The sequence below is a fragment of the Delphinus delphis genome, chromosome 17 (assembly GCF_949987515.2).
Source record: "Delphinus delphis chromosome 17, mDelDel1.2, whole genome shotgun sequence".
NCBI lineage: Eukaryota > Metazoa > Chordata > Mammalia > Artiodactyla > Delphinidae > Delphinus > Delphinus delphis.
This window is the reverse complement of record NC_082699.1, coordinates 48,018,247-48,043,915: the sequence shown is the minus strand read 5'-3', so window position 1 is coordinate 48,043,915 and position 25,669 is coordinate 48,018,247. Positions and strand designations below refer to the sequence as shown.

General features: G+C 40.9%; 1 protein-coding gene and 1 long non-coding RNA gene across 4 annotated transcripts in view; both read left to right on the top strand.

Moving 5' to 3' along the window:
* The window catches only part of DPYS (dihydropyrimidinase), a 155,539-nt gene extending 150,454 nt beyond the window's left edge, over positions 1 to 5,085 (top strand). For 2 of the 3 annotated variants that reach the window (XM_059995046.1, XM_059995041.1), the window contains one exon: positions 5,045 to 5,085. In XM_059995046.1, coding sequence (XP_059851029.1) covers positions 5,045 to 5,071 — 27 coding nt within the window. In that variant the 3' untranslated portion in view covers positions 5,072 to 5,085. Of the gene's footprint in view, positions 1 to 599; positions 1,087 to 5,044 lie in introns of all 3 variants that reach the window. The other variant, XR_009516635.1, reaches the window with a different exon arrangement.
* Positions 5,086 to 8,581: 3,496 nt separating this feature from the next.
* Positions 8,582 to 25,669, top strand: part of LOC132413208 (uncharacterized) — a 64,775-nt gene continuing 47,687 nt past the window's right edge. Inside the window, exons 1-4 of the long non-coding RNA XR_009516636.1 lie at positions 8,582 to 11,192; positions 12,608 to 13,626; positions 15,090 to 16,861; positions 18,847 to 18,997. This is a non-coding gene — a long non-coding RNA (uncharacterized lncRNA). The remainder of the gene's footprint in view (positions 11,193 to 12,607; positions 13,627 to 15,089; positions 16,862 to 18,846; positions 18,998 to 25,669) is intronic.

Genomic DNA, 25,669 nt, shown 5'->3' with positions numbered 1-25,669 from the left:
TCAATGTCTGGGAATTCAAGAAGGTACCAGGGTAGGTTAAATATATTTCTCCTGGTTTATGTGTTCTTGGGTAACAACCTTTCAAAACATCCCTTTTCCTTATCAAATGTCTGATAAGAAAACTTCCAGATGGCTAAAAATTCCCTTTAAATAGACAAAGGAAATGGGACCTGGGAGCATTTTTTATTCACTTTCTAACCAGGTCTGGTTACCCCCTCTGTCTGGTATAGATAAGCAAACATTTACTTGTTTGTAACTTAGAGCCAGGAGGGCAGAACTCTGTTGTGTATCTGGTGCTTTCACAGCTCGAGTAAGAGTACTGTCAATCATAAATTGTCAACGGCTCCCCAACCCCAAGAGCTGCTCCAAAGACCACCTGATCTAAAGTCATCCCTGATCAATTGCCATTTCATCTCCCCATCTTAATTCTCAGCATGACTCCCCCAAAGTTTTCTTGTTTGTTTGTTTATCTACGGTCTCCAGAGCACAAGAATGTAAACTCCTGACGTCAACCTTGGCCACAGCTGTGTCCACGGAGCCCAGAACAGTGAGTTGTTCAACACTCAAGGCTCTTTACTGTGTTAACCCTTGTTATGCAGGAGAGGCCAGGAAACAAGTGGAGAACCAGAAGAGGAAGGAAAGACCCATGGGGTAGGGGAACATCTGGATATCCACCAAGTAGAGGAAGCTGTTTCCAGGAGAAATCCAAGGAAGGAAAAATCCAGAGCCTGATGACAACGTGGGGGTAGAAGAGGCTAGAAGGGCCGGCTTCCTTCCTTCTGCATTGCTGGACCTACAGGAATAAACAAGAGTTTCAAGCCTCAACGGAGCTTTTCAGTCACGCTTCTCCTTCAGCAAGCTGCCTGATGTTCACGTGATCCTCTTTCACATCCTCTGAGCCCATAAATAGTCTCAAAGCAGCTGCTGGAATCCCTCCTTCCGTCTGCTCCCATCGCCCCTCATCATAGCCACAGGGGCTGTGGCATCAAAGGTCACACTGGACAGTGTTGGGAGCGTAACCCTGTGGGTGGCCATGCCACCTACCTAAGCTGAGAAGATGGCTGCATGGACCTCACACACTGAGATGTAAGTCAAGGAAGAGCCCACAGAGTGGGGGAGGGAGTTAGGCCTGGGGAGAGTGCTCAGGAGCATTGCCAGATGCAGCCAGGAGGGGCTTTGAGCAGTGGATTGGTCAGCTCAGGCTGCAGAACAAAATACCGTAGACTCGGTGGCTTAAACAACAGAAATTTATTTCTCAGCTCTGGAGGAAGGAAGTCCAAGGTCAGGTGCCAACAGGTTTGGCTTCTTCTGAGACCTCTGTCCTTGGCTCACAGATGGCCACCTTCTCACTGTGTCCTCACAAGGTCTTTCCTCTGTGCATCTCTCTGGTGTTTCTCTGTGTGTCCAAGTTTCCTCATTTTATAAGGACATCAGTCATATTGGATTATAGCCCATCCTACTGGCATCATTTTAACTTAATCACCTCTCTAAAGGCTCTATCTCCAATCACATTCAGAAGTACTGAGGGTTAGGATTCAACATATGAATTTAGGGAGGACACAAATTAGCCCATAATAAGCAGTGTAGGAGCATGGAACCATGGGCACCACTGGCTTTGGAGGTTTGAAAGGGTGGGAGGTGGAAAAGAAAGAGGCAGTAGCAACTAGAACCAAGGGTGAAGTCCGGAGTTTAAAACCACCAGTTAGAATTGGGATTGTGTTACGGGTTGACTTGTTCCCCCTCCCTCCCCCAAATATCTTGAAATCCTATCCTCTAGAACCCCAGAATGTGGTCTTATTTGAATGTAGTGTCTTTACACAGGTAATCAAGTTAAAATGAGGTTATTAGGGTGGGTCCTAATCAAATGTGACCGATGTCCTTATAAAAAGGGGAAATTTGGACACAGAGAGACACACAGAGAAGGAAGATGACGTGAACATGGAGGACTAGAAGGAGCAATCTACGAGCCAAGGAATGCCAAAAATTGCCCGCAAACTACCAGAAGCCGTGTAGACAAGTAAGGATTCCCCTACAGTTTTCAAGGGGAGCATTGTTTTTTGACCTCATAATCTAGATATTATTTTTTTATAACATCATTGTAAGATTTTTCCAAATTCAGAATTTAAAAAAAATTTTACCTACCCTTCTTTCTTGTATCTCAGACCTATTGAGGATTCTTTTTTTTTTCCTCTCTTTCTCTTTCTGTCTCTCTTTATAGTATAGACTTTAGAATTTCAATTAGTAAGCGTTTGGAGGTCAACGTCCTCAGTGTTTATCTGAAAATGTCTTTATTTTGCCTTTGTTCTTGAGAAGTAGTTCTGCTAAGTATTTCTGTCTAGCTTGACAACTATCTTATCTGAGCATACTGAAGATATTGTCTTACAATTTTCTGACTTCCATTATTGCTGCTAAGTCAGCTGTCAGTCTAATTATCACTTGTTTGTGGTTATCTTTCCTTTCTCACTGGCTGTCTTAAAGATGTCATTGCCTCTGATTTCTGCAGTTTTGCTATGATGTGTCTAAGTACGTTCTTTTGTCTACCTTCCTCTTAGTTATTCTGCTTGGAAGTCATAGGGCTTCCTGACTGAAGATTTGTGTCTTTCATAGTATTTGGAAAATTTCTCTCTCTCTCTCTCTCTCTCTCTCTGGGAGAGGAGATATGCTAATCAACTTTTTATTTTAAAACAATTTTAGGTTTACAGAAGCACAAAGATAGTGTAAAGATAGAAGGTAGTACATATACCCCACACCCAATTTCCCCTATTATTAACATTTTACATTAGTAAGGGGCAGTCTCATTTGCTTTAAAATTCTGCTTCTTACCAGTTCTCTTTGTCCTCTTCTTCTATAACTCTCATTAGATGTATATTGGCATTTTTACTCTATCTTAAATGTTTGTTAACCATTCTTTCATATTTTCTATCTCTTTTGACACCTCTTCTTCCATGTAATTTATTTAGACCTATCTTCCAGTTCACCAATTCTCTCTTCAGCTGTGTCCAAACTGCTGTTTAACCCATTGATTAGTATTTTATATTTCATTTATGATAGTCTTTACTTCTATAAGTTCTACTTGGATATTTTTCAAATTTCATCTGCACATTATCACTTTGATACCTGCTGCTCCTTACTAGTGTCTTTAATTCCTACTTTGTTTCTTTAAACAGGTTGTATTCTATATTTTACAATCCCAATATCTGAAGTCTCTGTAGTTCTGGTCTTTATTTTTTATTCTGACTCTTATTCATGAAATATTGTTTCATTTTCTCTTTTGTGATTTTTTTTGTAAATGCATATTTGTTGCAACTCTATCAGTGAAAATTAAGGCCTGGCTTGAGAGCATGACTAGTGTTTGCTTATGCCAAATGGGGGAACAACAGCCAAGAGTCACCTAAGTGACAGTTCTTGGGTTGGGAGAGGGGTTACTTGTCTAAGGTCAAGACAGACAGTTGTCCCTGTTGTTTGTCTCTGAGTGCCATAATGGTTCCTGCGTTTCTAATTTCCCTTTCCTCTGTGGGTGTAACTCTTTCTAAAACCTATAAATACTTGTGGTGGCCTTTGATCTGCCTCCCCCCTTTGAATCCATCCCCCTGGGCACTAATATTCTAGACCACTGGGCTGCACACAATGCCCCCAGGGTTTACTTGCTTCTGTATTGTGCTGACTTACCTTCCTGGATTCCTGCAGCTTTTCTGCACCAGGTCACCACCACAATGCTCTCTAAACCACACATAATGTGTATACTTTATATTACAAAACACACCCTAAAATATATAATCATGTACATATTTAAATAACATATATTATATATACATGTTTATGAATATAAACAACTGAGCAGTTATTATTATGCTGAAGAAGACATGGAAGGAGTAGGAAAGAAGGATGAGTTCATTCATACTAGGGCAGCAACAGCAAAATAAGACAGACAAGGATTTGCCCAATATATTTACACTCATGAAGTAGGAGCATGAGTGGGATACCTGTTTTAGTATCTGACACCTTGTTAAGGTAAATAAGAAAAGTTTCATTAAGAATTCCAGGGCTTCCCTGGTGGCGCAGTGGTTGAGAGTCCGCCTGCCGATGCAGGGCCCTGGTCCGTGAGGATCCCACATGCCACGGAGCGGCTGGGCCCGTGGGCCATGGCCACTGGGCCTGCGCGTCTGGAGCCTGTGCTCCGTGGTGGGAGAGGCCACAACAGTGAGAGGCCCGCGAACTGCAAAAAAAAAAAAAAAAAGAAAGAAAGAAAAATAAGAATTCCAGACATGCCAGCAATAATTTTTGGATGTCATGGTTTCCACACAAGGGAGGGAAGAGGAAGGCTGGGAGGATGACAGGGCAGCTTCCCTGTGCTACTGACTTTGCCAGCACTTGAGCCCTGGCAGGGAGTTAGAAAAAGCTGATGTTAGCAACCTCAGGCATATGACTAACAAACATTCCCAACCCTTCTTGATCCACTTCTTAGTTCTCTTTCCAATCACACTCAGCAAAGTTGCACTTTTACCTTCATAGCTCATTATCTGAGTTACCATTGTTCCTGTTTCTCTCAAAGTCAGTTTCCAATTCTCAGAATCTCTCTTCTCAGCTCTCCTGACAGCCCTTTTCATAGGTATATAAATATATTTCTCCTAGTTCTTCTTTAGCTCTGTGTGCCCGGGTGACCAAGGCAACACACGGCTATGGAAGTGACTATCCCTGAAATGGGGTCAGATAATGAGAAAGTGAGTGTGTTTAGGCCTCTGATGCCCGGGGATACAATGGCATCCTATCTTTATGTGTGATTTGAAGTCAGCTTGCCTTTGAATGAGACAGGTCTGAACCATCACTGGTGCCAAAATAAACTCTTTGTTTACTCCAAGCCACTAAGGAGCACACTTTTAGCTCATCTCTGTTGAGGATGCTGGATCCCTGTGACAGTCAAAGAGGCTTCACTTTTGGCAATGAATAGGAGGCGCTGCCATGGTGATGATGCTCCCCGACTTTTATTTTCCATTTGTGGCTTCTCAAAGCTGAGGCCCTGGTGAACTTTTCCTCTCTTTTCTAGGTCATGAAGAGGAAACCTGGATTCTAGATGACTGCAAAGAGGTAAAATATCTCCAAAAGATAAAATTCTTTCCAAAAGATCTTAATAACAGAATGGTGCTATATTTTGTGAAATCATATTACAAAATGAATTTCGCTATGATGGAGACAAAAACAGACTAACAGCAATAAAAGCATAGCTTACCTTAAGAGACAAAAATAAAGGTATCCTGTATTGGCCATTTGTAAACTTTTATAAATTCTCTGTTTATGTCATTTTAAAATCCTTTTTTTCTTTTAGATTATCTTTTTTTAAAAAATTCACCTTTCTTACTGATCTCCATCTGTGCGGATAATAGTCTCCAACTTGGTGGCTTAAAAAAAAAAAAAAGACTTTTTTCTTTCTTTACTAGAGAAGTTTTGAATTTTATAAGCTCAAATCTGTCAATCTTTTTTTTTATGCCTCCTGAATTTTTTGGGTTTTGTTTTGTCTTGTTTAGGAAGGCCTTTCTTATCTCAAGATTACAAAGAGATATTCTAATTATCTAGGTTTTCCTTTTACATCTTGATCTTTAATCTACCTGGAATTTATTTTTGTGTATGATATGGGATAAGGATCCCACTTAATTTTTTTCCTTTTATGAGTAGCCCTCATTGCTCCTTACTGGCCTGTTTGGCTGCCTTGAAAAGATAAGCCTGGAAATAATCAGCCTGCAAGGTATTCCTGAGATCAGCAGCAGGATTCTGTTCTGTTCTAACTGCGTAAGTGGTAGGGTTATTTTCAAGCAGAAAAAGTGCAAGTGAAACCAACCATGAATGCTTAGTTGTAACAAACATGAATAACTTGCTGGTTTTCTTCCAGAAGATGCTCTGACCATAGGGCTCTACCACCTCAAATTCATTTCCTTTCAATTTTAAAAGGAATTATTATACATTTGCTTTATACCCTGAACACTGGGAATGATCGTACAACATACATCCCCTATGCTCAAAATGCTTAGTCTTATGGGAAAACCAATTATATATCAATATCTGTATCTATGTAATATAAATATATACACATGCAGCTGAGTTGAATGAACACTCTAAGGCAGTGTATATTAATGCACTATGATGCAGTAATGAATTCCTATCTCCCCTCCAAGTCCCCGAGAGGGTAGGATGGTGTCACTGTCCTTTTCATTTGCCTGGAACAAAGTAGGAGATTGGTAAACGTAGGCTGAATGGAATTGAAATAGCAGGTAGCATCGGAACTGAGAGAAGAGAGAAATCTTCATAGTTAATAAAGGTCAGAGGATGTTTTCTAGAGGCGACATTGTGCTGGCCCTAAGGATGTGGAGAGATAGAAAAGAGGAGGGAGGGGCTGCCAGGGTCATCTGACCCTGAGTATTGTCTCCCTGGGAACCAATTTTCTCTGTTCTCACATATCAGTTCAGGTTGTCTAGGGGGGACTCGAAAAGGTGCAAACATGGTGTTGATCTCTCTCAATCATCAAATGCTCCCAGAGCCCCGTAGCTTTTCAAACCCATGGAAATAGATTCTCTGGGACCAACGTCCCTACTGACGCTCCTCTCTGCAGGAGCGACCAGCCGAGCGTGAGTCGCACGCGGGTATCCATCTGACACAGGGCTTTAGCGCTGTGAGTACAAACCGTGCTCACAGAGCAGAAGATACAAAACACCCTTGGCCGTCTCGTCAGAAGCCCGAGTCTGACGTCTCCTCCCACAGCCATTGCTAGTGTCAGTCACCAAAAGCAGCGGGTTTTCTGCCCAAGTACAGGAGCGACACAGCTGGCCCTGGAGATGCTGAGCCTTCAGGTCAGCCCTGAGGAGGACAAGGAAAAGAGACTGAAGACAAAAGAATGGACCCGGAAAAAAAAAAAAAAAAAAAAAAAAAAGAATGGACCCGGGCTTCCCTGGTGGCACAGTGGTTGAGAATCTGCCTGCTAATGCAGGGGACACGGGTTCGAGCCCTGGTCTGGGAGGATCCCACATGGCACGGAGCAACTGGGCCCGTGAGCCACAGCTACTGAGCCTGCACGTCTGGAGCCTGTGCTCCGCAGCAAGAGAGGCCGCCATAGTGAGAGGCCCGCGCACCGCAATGAAGAGTGGCCCCCGCTTGCCACAACTACAGAAAGCCCTCGCACAGAAACGAAGACCCAACACAGCAAAAATAAATAAATTAATTAATAAACTCCTACCCGCAACATCTTCAAAAAAAAAAAAAAGAATGGACCCAAGCCCACACCCTAAGTCAGAGCCCCCTGAATTTGCCTGGCACATTTCCTGGAACATCAGGACACTGGGAGAAGGAGGCATGTGGCTGTGACCTAGGCCAGGAGAATACAGGTTCATGCAGACCAAGCTCCTCTGCACCCTTCTCTGCTAACGAGGAGCCTGTGCCCAGCCTGTTGGAGCAGAAAGGTGGAAAATCAGACACACTCCTGGCCTCCCACGGGCGAGAGGATGCTTCACGGAAGGCCCAGGGAATGATGGGCTTTTCTCTCTCTTGAAGGGTGCTATTGACCCCGCCCAGCTCTGCAGGGAAAGGGTCTCATTTCCAAAATGACCATTGGTGATTTTTCTGTTTTAAATTAGATTTAGCAGAGTGGCTTTGGGCATTCACTTACCCTCTTCTGTTTTCCTTCTCTCCTACTGGAAATGTGGGACTGAACTGGGATTGTGAACATAGCATGGCTACACAGGGGCTGGGGTTCTCTGACCCGCACCTTTGCTGCCCTTGCTGAGCTCTGCTTGAAGCCAACTTCCCGCCATCAACGCATGTACTGAAAGCAGAATTTGTCTTCTGAAACCTCCTGAGCCAAGATTTCCCCAAATTGCTGGCATATTAAAACGAAGCCACCATGTGAAATACCGAGCAGGGATCCAAGGCCACAGTCAAGTTTACCTGCCCCACCTGTCTCTAAGCCATGCCCCTGGCCTCCACACTCATCACTGGGGGCGACCTCCCTGTTCTGGGGTGAGTCTCCACAGCTCCGAGATCATGCTCACGACCCTTCTGTGAGTCCTTGACTACGGTGGCTCTAGCCCTTCCTCTCCAGGCCACACTAGCCACCACCAGCTCCAGGTTCAACCGTCCTCCAAACTGCAGTCCCCTTGCCTACCAAATGGAGCTTGCACTTATACCTGCCTCCAGGGTGGTCTTGAGACTGGGGTGACAAAATGACTGGAAAGCCCTGACACTCTGCCCCATACCCAAAGCATGTGAGGAAAAAGTACATGTGGACTGTGGCCACGTTCCCCACCCTCTCATCCCATTTTGGCCTTTAAGATATCTTTTGGAAGTTTTGAATTTATGTAAATCAGAAGAATACATTCTAGCCCTCTCCCCTCAGAATGCAGTAGGGGCGCCTCCTTCTCCTTGGCAATCTGCAAGAGACACCCTCTATCCCTGGTGCTCAAAGACTCAGGGAAGGTCTGGTCCTGTCCCCATGACCCTGTCCTCACACCTCTGTCCCCCTTGATCTCCAGCCTGCTGTTCTGAGCAGAGGCTTTTCTCTGCATGTTGGGAGTAGGGCTTTCGAGGTGGACAGAACACCTCACTCAGGAACTTGGCTACCTTCTGGCACTAGCCCAAGAAAAACCTTCCTTCCTGCCAGGGTGCCACAACAAAGAGAAGAAACACGAATTCACCCAGTACTTACTGAGTATCTCCCCTGTGCCCGGCACTGTCTAGGAACTGAGGAAACATCAGTGCACAAAACACACAGATATTCCTGCCCTTGTAGAACTTACGTTATAGCAGGGGAGGGCAGTGGGGACAATAAACAAATATTATGAATAAACAGAAAAAAGTTAACACAAATTAATCTTTTAGCAGATCATCCCACCACCCTGGCATACCCCAATTTAAAATATATGTACTTTTTTCCAGTGGTGGTTTAATTCAGATCATAATGGCCATGATGACTGCCCTCCTAAGACCAGTGGGGCTGGTCATAGAGTTCAGCAGAGATTTGTTTAAGCTTCTCTTTTGAAAAAATCCATGAGCAGGCCCAGGAAAACCTTCCCTATACCCACAGTCACATGTGAGAAAGGTCGACCTTATACAAACGTTTGACTAAAATTTGCAAGACTGAAACTGGAGAGAATGCAAGTACCAATATAAAAGGCATTTTCATGAGAAGCCTGGTTCAAAAGCTTTAAAAAGAAACGTTCTGCACAATATAATACACCAAGCAAAAGAACCTGCCTCAGCAGATCTCTACCCTGCAGCAATTTCCCCCAAGCAACTGAAGCAGGTTCTGTGGTAGGTTGCCTGCAGGAGAAGGCGTGTCCTTCTAAACCAATGAATCCTGTGCATTGAGAGGCAAATTTCTTCTAGACCTTCATTTGCTGTAAGTATTTACATGCAAACACACACACACAACCAGCTAGCTAAAATGTTTCTTCTTCTTTTTTAATTTTTTTTAACAGATTTTTTTGATGTGGACCATTTTTAAAGTCTTTATTGAATTTGTTACAATATTGCTTCTGTTTTATGTTTTGGGTTTTTGGCCAGGAGGCATGTGGGATCTTAGCTGCCCGACCGGGGATCGAATCCACACCCCCTGCATTGGAAGGCAACGTCTTAACCATTGGACCGCCAGGGAAGTCCCTTAAAATGTTTCTTCTAATCCCCATTTTTTATGAGAACTTGATCTTTCCTTCAGAGCTTCTGCCTGCTGTGGAACACTGTTTGCAAATCTGTCCTTAGCTGATGTTTCTTGTCCTTTAGGAGGCAACATGCTAAAGGACGCTATCCTTTAGCATCCCCTCCTGAGATGCTATCCCCTCCTGAGATGCCTTTCCTGACTAGTCTAGGACATACTCTTCAGGCCATACTCCCCACCCACCCTGTGACTCCCTTCTATAAGAGAAGGCAGAACTAAATATAGTTTATTTAGTTTTATCAGAACTAAATATAATTGGAAATGATCTCTTTCACTCATTGATTCCTTTGCTCACTTGTTTATTGTATGTCTGCTTCCACTAGAAGATAAGCTTCATGGGAACAGAAAGCTTATCTTGCTCACTCCCCAGCTCCTAAAACAGTGTTTGGCAAGAGTAAATGTTCAATAAACATGTGCTGAATGAACACATAAAAACCTGCCAGACTTCGTTTAGAAAAGCAGCTTTGATTTTGCTGCTACCTCAAGCGGGCATCTTATTTCCCTTCCTTTTTTCAGCAGTCCAGTGTTCTGTCTCCACTTTCGATCACTCCTTCCTCAGTCTGGCTTCATATCTGACCCCATCGCCTCCGCGAAGCAGATCTCTTGGAGGTCAGCCATGTCTCCTTCAAGGTCAGACTCAGTGGTCTTTCCTTGGCCTCGGATGTTGTTGACTCATCTCCAGATTTGGTAGTGAGGAACCTTCCTGAGATGCTTCTCGTGAATGTGGCCCTAGTAAACTGAGCCCTTTGCTTTTCTATGCGTTTTTATTTTGCCTCTGTAAGTATGTGTTCTTCCTATGTATTCCTCAAGTTTCTGTCCTTAGAGTTTTGCTTTCCACTCTCTCTCCTCTTTACATCAAAGGCGGTATCTACTGCTCTGTCTTCATCAAGGGTCTCAGTCTTAAATGATGCATATGGGAGTCAGGACAGCAGTTGCACAGATGGTAGTTCTTTTGCCCTAGGCACATATAGGATTATTTATCCACATTCTCCTGATCTCAAGGATGATCACATGACCTGCTTTTGCCAATTAAATGTGAGGGGAAAAGAGGCACGTGACATTTCCGGGCAGCAGTTTTTTGGGTTTTTTTTGTATTGGTAATATTTGTATTTGAAAGTTCCCCATTGATACATGAGGTCTGGATTACAACTTATATACAATAAGTGATTTCCAAAAAGGTAAAGAAAGAGGAGGGAAGGAAAGAAGGAAAGAAAGGAGGGAAGGAAGGAGGGAGGGAGGGTAGAAAAGGAAACCTATATTCATAGACATCGTAATATGGGATGTTTATTTCCGAGAGAGATACTACTGCTGCTATCGTGCACAAGAAGCAGCACAAATTAACACTAGATTAAAATTTGCTCAGCTTTCTAACTGGCTCCTGGTTGTCCATGTTCCCCTTGCCCAGTCTCCATGATCACTGAGAACACACGGAAATGGATCCTCCATGAAACTGCATCCCTGATGAGCAGGGTCTCCTTGCGGAATTGCGGTGGCCACGGTGTGTGAGTTATAAATAAGCATGACTGTTTCAAGTCACTAGGATTTTTAGTGCTGCTTGTTATGGCAGCATAAGCTGGCCTATTCTGACTTTCTTCTGAAGCTCAGTCCCCACTTCTCCAGCTGCTTTTAAGATTTCCATCTGGTTTTACTTACAGAAGTATAAGCCTAACATATCTAGACTTACATTTATCATTTTCTTCCCCAACTCTGCAACATACCACTCCCCCTGACTTTTCTATTTTGGTTAATGGTACCAACACTCTTCTCAAAACCTAAACTTTATACAGTCGGTTACCATATTTTGTCTCTCCTTTATTTATACCCCACTTTTTTGTTCCCATGGGTGCCTCCTGGGTCTTGCCTGGATTAGTACACTCCTGGGTCAGTCCTATACTAATACACCTCTTGAGTCATCTCACTGCTTCCATTAACTCTTCTTCCTTTGTCATTGGCCATTCATGAATGTGATAAAGGTAAATTCCAGATCATATTATTCTTTTGTTCAAAAAAGTCAATGTGCCGCCGTTGTCTACTGAATCAACTCTCAATCCTTGACCTAGCATTTACACCCCCTTTTTTCTCACCTCTAATCTCCTCTCCCACTACTCCTTTGCATGGATCTTACATGAGCAATGAACTACTTAACTCACTATAAATGGGATATACTCAGCTAGTTTGCCTCTGGTGCACTTAGAATTAATTCCCTGTCCTTGCTTTTCTTCCCATATGCCTGTCAAAACCCAAGTCCACCTTTGAAATCCTGCTGAGTTACCACTTTCTTCATAGAACCTTCTCTGATCACTCCAACCAAAACGTGACTCCACTCTCTTCTGAGTCCTCAGCTACTTGCTCTGCTCCACTTCTTGCTGTCACAGTAATTTCTGCAGAAGTCTCCTCTCCTCTACAGTAACCTTTTCTCCTTGAAGTCACCATATCCTGAACACCTTTGGCTTCCCCACAGAGCACAGGTCCTAACTTTTGTTGTTTTTCCATAAACATTAGTTGAGTGAAGAAGCACCAGGACGTGGACTCAATTCACAGAAAAGTTGTGTGACTAAGCAAAGTGAATGCATGTGGGAATTTCACAATTTGACAAAATGGAGAGCTATATCAAGTCTAGGCAGTAATTAGTGTTATTGTTGTTTTTTGGTTTTGCATCTATTAAAAAATGGGCCATCACTGGGCTGTGAAATTTCATTTGATGTGAATTAGAGATGTACTGCTGGTGATAATGACCACCTAAATATTAGAAACATCTGTGGCCCACCATCATTAGCTTTTCCCAGTGTAGTTTATTAAAGAAATACTGTCAGATCCCAACTGTATACTTAAGGCTGTTTATTTATAGCACAGTAAGTACTGGAGAAGTAACTGGAAACCCTCAAATCTCCCTGCTATCATTTTTTTTTCCAGGAAAAATCCTTATTACTGAAATGGCTCCTTTATAACCTTCTCCTTGATCTTGGATATCAGCTTCTCATCATCTAACTCTGGGAATACAGATGACATAGTGTTGTAAAGTAATGAGTGACCACAGAGCTGATGACTCTCTAAAGATGAGAAACATAAATACAGACCAACATAAACATGAACTTGCTCTGAGAACTTTCCACATCAGTAGTTCTTAAAAGTGTAGTCCACAGACCAGCAGCACCAGTAGCACCTGGACCCTTTTTGGAAATGCAAATTCTTGAGCCCTTTCTCAGACCTACCAAATCAGAAACTCTGGCAATAAGGCCTAGACATTTGCATTTTAACAAGGTCTTCTTGGTGATTCTGATGGGCACTGAAGTTTGAGAACCACTGCTCAATATCATCTGTTAAGACATAAGGTCAAGAGAACTGAGTAAATTCTATTGGGTGGGCCAAAAATTGCCTTCATTTTTAAAGTAAAAAAAACCCAAAGACACATTTTTCATTTTCACCAAGAACTTTATTGAACAACGTATTCACTGTTTTGTTCCACTACTTTCTGCCATTTTTCAGGCAACTTCATAATTCCATCTTCCCAAAACTTTTTATCTTTTTCAGCAAAGAACTGTTCCAGGTGCCTTATACGGTCTTCCAGGGAACTGACATTTTTTCCATTAAGAGAATTTTGTAAAGACCAAAATAAATGGAAATCTGAAGGTGCAATGTATGGTGAATATGGCAGATAAATTAGAACTTCCCAGCCAAGCTGTAACAGTTTTTGCCTGGTCATCAAAGAAACATGTGGTCTTGCGTTATCCTGATGGAATATTACGCGTTTTCTGTTGACTAATTCGGGATGCTTTTCGTCGAGTGCTGCTTTCAGTTGGGCTAATTGGGAGCAGTACTTGTTGGAATTAATCGTTTGGTTTTCCAGATGGAGCTCATAATAGAGGACTCCCTTCCAATTCCACCATATACACAACATCAGCTTCTTTGGATGAAGACCGGCCTTTGGTGTGGTAGGTGGTTGTTCATTTCGCTTGCCCCACGATCTCTTCTGTTCCACATTATTGTACACTATCCACTTTTCATCACCTGTCACAATTTGTTTTAAAAATGGAACATTTTCATTACGTTTAAGTAGAAGATTGCATGCGGAAAGAAAGTGTTTTTCACTTAACTTAGGTGGAACCCAAACATCAAAGTAATTAACAAACCAAGCTGGTGCAAATGATTTTCAACACTTGATTTGGGTATTTTGAGTATGTCAGCTATCTCCTGCGTGGTATAACGTTGATTGCTCTCAATTAATGTCTTGATTTGATTGCTATCAACTTCAACTGGTCTACCCGACCGTGGAGCATCGTCCAGTGAGAAATCTCCAGCACGAAACTTCGCGAACCACTTTTGACACGTTCGATCAGTCACAGCACCTTCTCCATACACTGCACAAATTTTTTTTGCATTTCTGTTGCATTTTTACCTTTTTTAAAATCATAAAGCATAATATGCCAAAAATGTTGCTTTTTTTCTCCCATCTTCAATATTAATGGCTACTCACAAATTCACCAATTTTTATAAGTTTTTTTAAAATGCACATGGATATGACAGCTGTCACATACAATCTAACAAAATTGTTTGAATGATGTTAAAGACAATTAAGTGCTACTAAAGCCATCTTATGGAAAAAAACATGTCTCTAGCTTTTAGATTGCTCATCTGTTCTTAATATATTAGGCCTATTCCTGCACTGACGCAGAGTGTGTGTGTGTGTGTGTGTATTTAATGAAAATATTGGTATGAACATTTTTGATAAAATATTGATGTCATGGCTTGACAAATATTCTGAATTATACATTATGTTACAGTTTTAGCTTGTCTCTTAGGTTAAATAGAGACTCATTCAAAGCAGCTTAAATTGGGGGGAGGGAGGTTAATGTGAGGAATCAGGTGAAGTGATTAGGAGACCCCTTGGATATCTAAGAAGAGGAGATCTCAAATAGGGTGGAGGCTCACACAGTCTGTAGCTGACAGATGGTTCTGAATTCAAGATTGGTCAAAGCATCCTGGCAAAGCTATAATGCTACACCATGATTGTGATGCAATTACAGTCTTATATGTCAGCTTTTTAAAAAATTCTACTATCAATTAACTTCCTCTATTTAATCATGCTTTTTGTGATCCACAATTTTGGGTTGTAGGGCTAATTCTTTCAATGTTTTTCTTTTGAGAGAAAGAGTATGATAAGTTCAACTTATCTTTTGGGTGCCACATTACTGGTTATTTTTGGTGAGAGTCAAATACTTAATAACTAACACAAGGCAGACCTCAACCAATCAGAATGGAGAATCAACCTACTAGAAGAGGGTGCCAACCAATTAGAATGGGCCCTGACTGAACACACCTGGTATGGCCTTATGAATGCATACCTGCTGAATAACAGGCTGAAAAATAGCTGTTTAGATTTGTCCCTTTTGCACAGGCTCCGGACGCGCAGGCCCAGCGGCCATGGCTCACGGGCCCAGCCACTCCGCGGCATGTGGGATCTTCCTGGACCGGGGCACGAACCCGTATCCCCTGCATCGGCAGGCGGACTCTCAACCACTGCGCCACCAGGGAAGCCCTATTTTGATTTTTGTTTGGTTAGTTTCATTTACTGTATTACAAGCAACTTATGTAAGCTTCATGGCTGTTAGCACACAGATCAAGAATGAACTAGGCAACATGCACCTTTCCCCACATTTTTTCAATAGTTCTCCAGCAAGAGCTTGAAATTTGCTCAGAAAAGTTTATGATTGCCTAACAGACAGTTTCTTGTTACCATGCTGTTCATCTTTCCCAGGTAGGGCCTGAGTCATCCATCAGTGGTTCAGGGTTTGTGTACCCCAGCATATTGTCAGGGCCGGCCCCTGCTGTCCTTGAGTGGAAAGCCAAGAAGTGTGTTGTCTCTGGCAGCCTACCAGCCAGACCTATGACAGAGGGGAGCCCAGACTCTGGAGGTGAGACCCAGAAAAGAGCCTGACCTATTTCTTGCTTAGGAAACATCCAGAGAAGCTGCATGATCAGAATGCAAGGATCTGCCTACGAGGATTCTGAGGTCGCCCTGCTTCCATCTAGTGTTATCTTCCATGGGAAGGGACTTCCCCTCCCATTTCCAATGCTCCAGGACACACAGAGCCAGCCCATATGGAGTGAACTCTCCCAGGGTATTTTTAAAGTCCTAGGTTTTGGAGAACTGCTCAGCTCTGTCTGCCCAGCTGCTCCCTTCTGAGAAGGCCCTGAGCTGCCTTCCTTCTTGAGATTCCTCACTGGGGTCTTTCTTGTATGCAGCTCTGACTGCGGGCTGCTGAATCTATTGGGGGTATCTTCATCTCCAGGGGAGATTAGGCGAGGTCTGCTATTAGGGAACTCAGCAGACCCACCTCCAAATCCAGCAGCTGGTGCCCTGAATGTACAGAGGAAACTATTTGTTTCCTTAGGAGTGCTTGTACCTTCGATGAGACAGACCAACAAAATGAAACCGTTTTCAGGACATTCTAATTAATTGCTTATGCTCATAATAGTTGGCATTTGCAAGCACTTATTTTATACCTTCATGATGCTGTGGGTTCTACATAATCTCATTTAATCCTCCTGAGAACCCAATGCATTGGATAGTTTTACTATTCCTATTTTGCTGCTGTAGGTAGTGAGACTCAGAATATAAATGATATTGTCAAGGCTGAACCCTAAGTGGCAGAGCCAGGGACCAGCCAATAGAGTGTAATTCTAAAACAAACAAACAAACAAAAACCCCCAAACTGGTTTGTTAAGTAGAAGTTAGTCATTTACACTCTTGGGAGTAAGTCACTATTTCGTTTTATATTTATCACAGTGAGGAAAGAAGATACTGGTCATCATCAGACATGTGTCCTAGAGCTTTTACTGGCGTGTTGAAAAATGCAGAGGATATAAGGATGATTCCCTGGTGGGAGTGGTAATGGCCAAAGAGGCATGCAAAAATCTAGGGAAAACAAATCATCCTAATATTCCAACAAGAGAAAAGGGAAAGGCAGACAAAACAGAAATACATAAAGCAAACATATAAATGAAAAGTCTAATTACAGAGAGGCTCCACTGATGAGCTCTGATGAGAAAAGGAGGATATCCTCACTTTATCCCATAAGTGAGGATAAATAGCACCTATGCATGTACCTGTCGGAAGAGTGTTATGATGGGGAAGAGTTTCCACGATAAGGAAAAGAACTGCCATTGGTGAGTACCCACTTTATGCCAAGACCATATCCATGTTCTAGTCAAATCCAAATAATAACTCAGAGAAGTAGGTATGATTATAACCAGCAACTGCTTCCTCCCTCCCCACCTCCCCCTCCCCCCCCCCGCCCCCTGCTTTGTTGGCACCTTGCAGTAGGAGGAAAATATAATAAAGGTAGTAAATCTGTATTTCAATAAGTCATTTGAGAAAGGTCCTATGGATTGCCTAAGGATAAAGAGGGAAAATGCATGGTGGATGACGTAAGGTGAAGTGGTCTCATAATTGATCGAACAACTCAGTTTGTTGTCAGAGGACCCTGGTTTGCATCTGGATATACCACTTCTCAGATGGGAGACGTTGCTCACGTTATGTAAACTCTCTGAACTACAGATTTCTTATGTGTAAAATAAAGATAATAACACTATTTATTTCATAAGGATTAAGTTAGATTATGTATATTAAAGGCACCTTATAAACTATAATGGTATTACATGACAATAACTATTAATATCCAGCAATATTACCAGTAGAGGATTACAAAGCTTTGATCTTGACCCTATTTTAGTCAACATTTTATCAAAGACATGGATGAAGACAGGAAACACCAGAGCTGGCAATGGAAGCTGATACATTTGATGTCTTAATAATTCAGAGTTGATGCTAGAGTTAGGACAGTCATAGTGATTTTAGCAGGCTGGAATATTCGACAAACCCAATAAGAAAAAAATTTATCAAGAATGAACTTTTATATCTGTGCTTGGCCAGAAACAAAATTCCACAAGGACAGAATGAGGAAGCAGTTCACTGAAGGAGGGTCTGGGAGATTTGGTTAACCTTGAGCCCAGTCTGAAAGAGCTACGTGAGGTGGCTGCAGAAAAAAGCAACAGAATTTTAGGCTGTGTTTATAGAAGTAGGGGCCGTAGTCTAGTACTCTTCATGGGCCAGTACCCGTCTGGGGTCCTTTGTTTAATTCTGGAGACGATATTAAAGTACAAGCAAAAAAAAAAAAAAAAAAAAAAAGTACAAGCAAGATGACCGGGTTTCTAGTAAATGACAAATGGTTGAAGGGATTAGAAGTGCAGGGGTGAGAGAAGAGTCAATAGTGGTAGTAATAAGTGTAAGGCCAGCAGGTCCGGGGAAGGGCCCAGGGAGCCAGACCGAACCCCCCCGCCAAGGAGGCTGATGCAATCGACTGGTCTTCTCGCTCCCTAAGGGGCGGAACCAACGGCTCTAAGGCTGATGTAACCAACACCTGACATTGCCACAACACCCGAGAGATTACCAAAAAAGGGCTGCTTCATACAGCAAGCACCTCCCCTGCATCCACCCCTATAAATTTTGTTCGCGGCCCGCACCCAGGCGCGACTTCTCTGTCCCCTTTCTCTCGGACCAGTGAACCTCGCCCGGGAGCGTTCCCAAATAAAGCTTGTTTAAGCTCTCCTCCGTTTTTGGTGCCGTTCCTTACAATAAGTATAATCACCATCACTACAGCAATGGTTAATACTTACTGAGTACTTACATGTCTAGAATTAATATGTTATCTCACTTAATCCTCTCAAAAACCTTGGGAGGTAGGTACCATTGTTATCCCTGCTTCCCCATTTCATAGATGATAAAGCCGACTTAGAGAGGCTAGTGGCTCACTCAAGTTTATACAGCTAGTAAATGAAGGAGCACATTTTTGAACTCAAGTATTCTTATCTAGAACTGGTACTTTTAGCTAACTTGCTCTGCTGCTTTCTTAGAGCTGGGGAAAGTAAACAGCTAACAAAATATTTGAAGGACTATCATGTGGAATAGAGATCAGCCCTTTTTTATACAGTTCTAGAAGGTAGTGCTAATGTAACAGGGGAGAACTTTTGTATTCCATTACAAGTTCATCACTAAAGGGATGTTGCCTATAAGCTAAATTATACAAAATGGCCCATCTCTGGGAACCCTGCCTCCTAGGTAATGAGCATTAAGCTAAAAAACCTTTGTTTAGCTCTTAGGAAACATCCTGACTAGGCCCACCTGTGAATGACTGCGGGCAGGAAGAAATTAACACATCCCCTCTGGAGGCGGGCTGGAACCCGGAAGTGTTTGACTTTACTCCCTCCCCTTTTAGTATAAAAGAAGCCGAAGTTCTAACTCAGGTAAGATGGTTCTTTGGGGTGTGAGTTTGCCGTCTTCTCAGTCCCCTGGCTTTCTGAGTAAAGCCGCTATTCCTTTCCCCAACAAGTTGGTCTGTCGTGTGGTGAGCAGAATGAGCTTGGACTCGGTAACACTGAGTCTAGGAAATGTAAAATTTCAGAAGGGAGATTTAGGCTAGGCGTTAGCAAGGAGTCTGTTAGAGACTATGGAATGGGCTGCATTGCCGAGTTTCTCTCTCCAGCCTCCTGCCAGGCAGAGGTTGGATAGCCGGCCCCAGTTGGAAAATTTTCAGGTAAGGCCTTAGCATCTGCCGGGACCACTTGTACTGAGGATCTTCCCTTCAGAATTCTCTGAAGTAGCAGTGCCTACCCCAGCGCTTGGCATTTGGAACAAGGTATCGGCATTCGGGAGCTGGCGAGCTCAATCCAGTAGGGTAAGTCACTCCAGTGTGTGCAGCTGGGAACTTTAGTTTCTCTCCGTTTGGGGCTTTTTCTCTGGAATAAGCCAATTCGTTTTGCATTTGAGTGGGGTACACTGTTGGAGAGAGGAAAGAGTTGTTGGACTTCTCCCCGATTTGTGAACTGATTCATTTGTCTGTTTGGATGCTGGCATTTGTGTGTGAAGTTTGTGTTTTGTTTGTCTTGAATTTCTGTCTTTAAAAATGGGGAACGTTTCAACAATCCCTGAAGTCCTCTGAGGCACATTTTGGTTAAGTGATCTGATTACAACTATGAACACATGGGTGAGAGGAACATGATATTTTATTGTAAAAATGTGTGGCCAGAGTACCTATTAGGATCTCCACAAGGTGTTTAGGCAGGGTTATCTTGGGACTCTGTGCACCATGTACTGCTTATCCTTGCTGTGTTAATTACGCTGTGTATGATCGCCTGTGTCATTTGTATATATAAAACCCCAAGACCAAACTTGAGGGTTTATTTAGGATTTTCTGTTTGTCCTTTGGGTTTTTCATTTTGTTTTGTTCGGTACTGTTTCTCCATTTACAGCCAAATCAGTTGTGATATTTAAAACTTTTGCTGATGTCAAATGTAGGAAAGGAACAGGAAAAATAAATAAATAAATAAGTAAATAAACCTGTCTGTTCTTCTCCAAGAGTGGGACATTCCCCGGAAGAAGAGAAAGGTTCCACTTGGTTCCTAAAATCACCAAAAGCTACGAATAGAAGTAGAAGTGCCTTTTCCATAAATATTAGTAAAAAGGGTTTAGTCATCTAGACAGGTGGCCTTGATTTGTCCCATCTGCCAGAAACCCAGTTTGAATCCAACCTCTTTTGTAACTGGTAGGTTTTACATTGTTGTACCTGATTCATGGCTGAAACTTTGGAATGGGAACTATGAGGTCCCTGTGCTTTTTTGTTTTTATTTGTTACTATACTTCTTATGGTTCATAACATATAAGCAGACTAGTTCGTTGGCAAAAATAGATTAATACAACTCTTTGCGTCAATGTATCATGCCTTGCATTTCCCTTGACATTCAATGTCAAATCATAAATGAACTTCTTTTAAAAAAAACTTTGCCCCCTTATATAACAAAATAACTTTTAAAATGTTTATATCTATTATGAAAATAACAATATATAGATGGCAAACAATAAAATAGAGAAAAATAACAGACATGAATATATATTTATACGATATAAAATATCTTCTATTTGGTATACAGTTGTGCTGTATTAAAAAATTGCTATTAATTTATATCAGTCATATATCTCACTTTTTACAATTTGAACTTTTCTTGAACTCCAATTTTTTTTTCCAGTAGAAATGGGGAAAATATTTTTCCTAACTAATGGACTATTCTTTAAAACATTGAAGTAATCTTTATATGTTCTTAATTACGAAAGCATATTTAGTATTTCCCCTTTGACCTCCTTCCCCAGCATATTGACTAAAGCATCATCAGAATAGTAGTTTCCTATGGTGCATTTTGTGCACTGATGTTCCCCCAAGAGATTGCATTTCTGACCTCCTCATTCTAAGTCTCTCTTCACATCTAGAGGATACATTTTCTCAATGCAAACATGTTTAAAAAGAAACTAGTCAACGTTAGCCCATTTTACGAAGTCCAGATCCATTTGCTTTCACATTCATACAGAAATATTATGAGAACTGTCCAATACGCAACTAACAAAAAGGGTAATCATAATATCAGTGATCCTAGAGCACTAACAGAGCAGAAAACCTGAATTTCAACGATCATCCTTGTCTCCATTTTGTCATCTGTAAAATGAGAGGTTATAGATCTTTCTGTCTCTCTGCTTGTCTCTCTCCCTCTAATTCTTTCTCTCTCTCTGCAGCCAACATCTTTAGAGAAACCCTTCTCACATTAACAGGTGAGCATGCTCAAAGAGGATTCCATAAACTCACTCCAGACTCCTTTGCTGCTAGGAAAAGGCCTGTCTCATAGGCTCTGTCACATATGCATAAAAGAAAAATACAGGGAAGACCCTAATAAAATTTAGAAACTTGTCTTGTAGAACGCTTGTGGCAATCAACTCACGTTTATATATTTACTACTGGTCTTACACATTTCCAAAATGCCCAAATTTTGGTACCTTCTGGGAGGCAACCTGAAGGGCTTGGAATAAATGATCTACATCAATAAAAAGTCTATAGTGACATTTTTTCAAGAGTTAAGATGTGTGCATTTGGAAAAGAAAGTGAAGAAGTATAAATTATACCTCTATTACAACTTCTGATCCATTCATAGAATTTTGTTCTTCATTGCAGCAGTCTGGGCTCTACTTTTTGTAGGATTTTTTTTTTTCTTTCTTTCTTTCTTTTTTTACCTTGGCAGTAATTGCTGTTAGATTTTTTTTTTAATTTTTATTTTATATTGGAGTATATTTGATTTACAATGTTGTATTAGTTTCAGGTGTAAAGCAAAGTGATTCAGTTATACATATATCTATTTTTCAGATTCTTTTCCCATATAGGTTATTACAGAGTATTGCATAGAATTCCCTGTGCTATATGGTAGATCCTTGTTGATTATGTATTTTATATATAGTAATGTGAATATGTTAATTCCAAATTCCTAATTTATCCTTCCCCCCACCTTTCCCCTTTGGTAACCAAAAATTTGTATTCTAAGTCTGTGAGTCTGTTTCTGTCTTGTAAATAAGTTCATCTGTATCTTTTTTTAGATTCCACATATAAGTGATAATCATACAATATTTGTCTTTGTCTGACTTACTTCACTTAGTATGATAATCTCGAGGTCCATCCATGTTGCTGCAAATGGCACTATTTCATTCTTTTTTACGGCTGAGTAGTATTCCATTGTGTATATGTACCACATCTACTTTCTCCATTCCTCTGTCAATGGACATTTAGGTTGCTTCCATGTCTTGGCTATTGTAAACAGTGCTGCAGTGAACATTGGGGTGCATGTATGTTTTCAAATTATGATTTTCTCTGAGCATATGCCCAGGAGTGGGATTGCTAGATCATATGGTAGCTTTTTTTTTAGTTTTTTAAGGAAACTTCATACTATTCTCCATAGTGGCTCTATCAATTTACATTCCCACATATATACATTCCCACATATATTGAGGGGCTATCAATAAAGGATGTGTCAGAGTGTTCCCTTTTCTCCACACTCTCTCCAGCATTTGTTATTTGTAGACTTTTTAATGATGGCCATTCTGACCAGTGTGAGGTGTTACCTCATCCTAGTTTTTTTTTTTTAATATTTATTTAATTTATTTATTTGGCTGCACTGGGTCTCAGTTGTGGCACATGGGATCTTTTAGTTGTGGCATGTGGGATCTAGCTCCCTGACCAGGGATCAAACCCAGGCCCCCTGCATTGGGAGTGCAGAGTCTTAGCCACTAGACCACCAAGGAAGTCCCCTTCATTGTAATTTTGATTTGCATTTCTTTAATAATTAGTTGAGCATCTTTTCATGTGCCTATTGGCCATCTGTATGTCTTCTTTGGAGAAATGTCTATTTAAGTCTTCTGCCCATTTTTTTTATTGGATTATTTGGTTTTTTGTTGTTGAGTTGTATGAGATGTTTGTATATTTTAGAAATTAAGCCCTGGTCTGTTGCATCATTTACAAATACTTTTCCCATTCTGTAGGTCTTTTCAGTTTTATAAATGTTTTCCTTTGCTGTGCAAGAGCTTGTAAGTTTGATTAGGCCTCATTTGTTTATTTTTGCTTTTATTTCTATTGCCTTGGGAGACTGACCTAAGAAACAGTTGGTACGACTTATGTCAGAGAATGTTTTCCTTATGATCTCTTCTAGCTTTATGGTGTCTTGTCTTATATTTAAGTCTTTTAGCCATTTTGAGTTTATTTTTGTGCATGGTGTGAAGGCATGTTCTTCACTGATTTACATGTAGCTGTCCAACTTCCCCAGCACCACTTGCAAAACAGACTGTCTTTTCCCATTTTATATTCTTGAGTCCTTTGTCTAATATTAATTGACCATAGTTGTGTGGTTTTATTTCTGGGCTCTCTGTTCTGTTGCATTGATCCATATGTCTTTTTTTGTGTGCCAATATCACACTGCTTTGATTACTGTAGCTTTGTAGTATTGTCTGAAGTCTGGGAGCGCTATGCCTCCTGCTTTGTTCTTTTTCCTCAGGATTGCTTTGGCAATTCTGGGTCTTTTATGATTCCATATAAATTTTAGGATTATTTGTTTTAGTTCTGTGAAAAATGTCATGGGTATTTTGATAGGGATTGCATTAAATCTGTGTATTGCTTTGGGTAGTATGGTCATTTTAACAATTTTATTTCTTCTAATCCAAGAGCATGGGATATCTTTCCATTTGTTTAAATCATCTTTAGTTTCTTTAGTTAATGTTTTGTAGTTCTCAGCATATAAGTCTTTCATGGTCTTGATCAGGTTTATTCCTAATTTTTTTTTTGGAGTGTTTTATTAAAAAATACTTTTTTTTTTTTTTTACTTTCTGCTGTTACATTGTTAGAGTAAAGAAACGCAACCAATTTCTGTATGTTAACCTTGTATTCTGCTACCTTGCTAAATTCATTTATCAGTTCTAGTAGTTTTTGTGTGCCAGTCTTTAGGATTTTCTGTACAGTATCATGTCATCTGCATATAGAGACAATTTTACCTCTTCCCTTCCAATTTGGAAACACTTTATTTCTTTTTCTTGCCTGATTGCTGAGGCTAGGACTTCCAAGACTATGTTGAATAGAAATTGAGAGTGGGCATCCTTGCCTTGTGCCAGATTTTAGTGGGAAGGCTTTCAGCTTTTCACTGTTGAGTATTATATTGGCTGTGGGTTGTCATAAATAGCTTTTACTATGTTGAGATGTGTTTCCTCTATACCCACTTTGGTAAGAGTTTTTATCATTAATCGCTGTTGAATTTTGTCAAATGCTTTTTCTGCATCTATCGAGATGATCATGTGAGTTTTTTCCTTTCTTTTGTTGATATGGTGTATCACATTGATTTGCATACGTTGAACCATCCTTGTGAAGAATCCCAATTGGTTGTGGTGTATGATGTTTTTTGTGTGATGTTGGACTTGGTTTGCTAGTATTTTGTTAAGAATTTTTGCATCTATATTAATCAAAGATACTGGCCTATAATTTTCTTTTTTGGTGGTATCTTTATCTGGTTTTGGTATCAAGGTGATGGCAGCTTCATAGAACGTCTTTGGGAGTGTTCCCTCCTCTTCAAACTTTTGGAAGAGTTTGAGAAGGATCAGTAAAATTCTTCATTGTATGTTGGTAGAAGTTGCCTCTGAAGCCATCTGGTCCTAGACATTTTTTGTAGGGAGTTGTTTCTTTTGTTGTTGTTTGTTTGTCTGTTTTATTACAGATTCTATTTCACTTCTAGTGATCAGTCTGTTCAAATAATTTCTTCTTGATTCAGTTTTGGTGCACTTTATGATTCTAGAAAGTTGTCCATTTCTTCTAGGTTGTTGAATTGGTTGGCATATAATTGTTCATAGTATTCTTTTATGGTTTTGTGTACTTCCGTGGTATCAGTTGATATTTCTCCTTTTTCATTTCTTATTTTGTTTATTTGGCATATCTCTCCATCTATTTGTATCATCTTTAATTTCTTTCATCAGTGTCTTACAATTTTCTGCATACAGGTCTTTTGTCTCCTTAGGTAGGTTTATTCCTAGATATTTTATTCGTTTTGTTGCAATGGTAAATGGGAGTGTTTTCTTGATTTCACTTTTAGATTTTTCATCATTAGTGTATAGGAATGCCAGAGACTTCTGTGCATTAATTTTGTATCCTGATACTTTACCAAATTCATTGATTAGCTCTAGTAGTTTTCTGGTAGCATTTTTAGCATTCTGTATGTATAGTATCGTGTCAGCTGAAAGCAGTTACAGCTTTACTTCTTCTTTTCTGATTTGGATTCCTTTTACTTAGTCTTCTTCTCTGATTGCTGTGGGTAAAACTTCCAAAACTATGCTGAATAAGAGTGGTGAGTGTGGGCAACCTTGCCTTGTTCCTGATCTTAGAGGAAATGCTTTCAGTTTTTCACCATTGAGGATGATGTTGTCTGTGGGTTTGTCATATATGGCGTTTATTATGTTGAGGAAAGTTCCCTCTATGCCTACTTTCTGAAGGGTTTTAACCATAAATGGTGTTGAATTTTGTCGATTGCTTTCTCTGCATCTATTGAGATGATCATATGGTTTTTCCCCTTCAA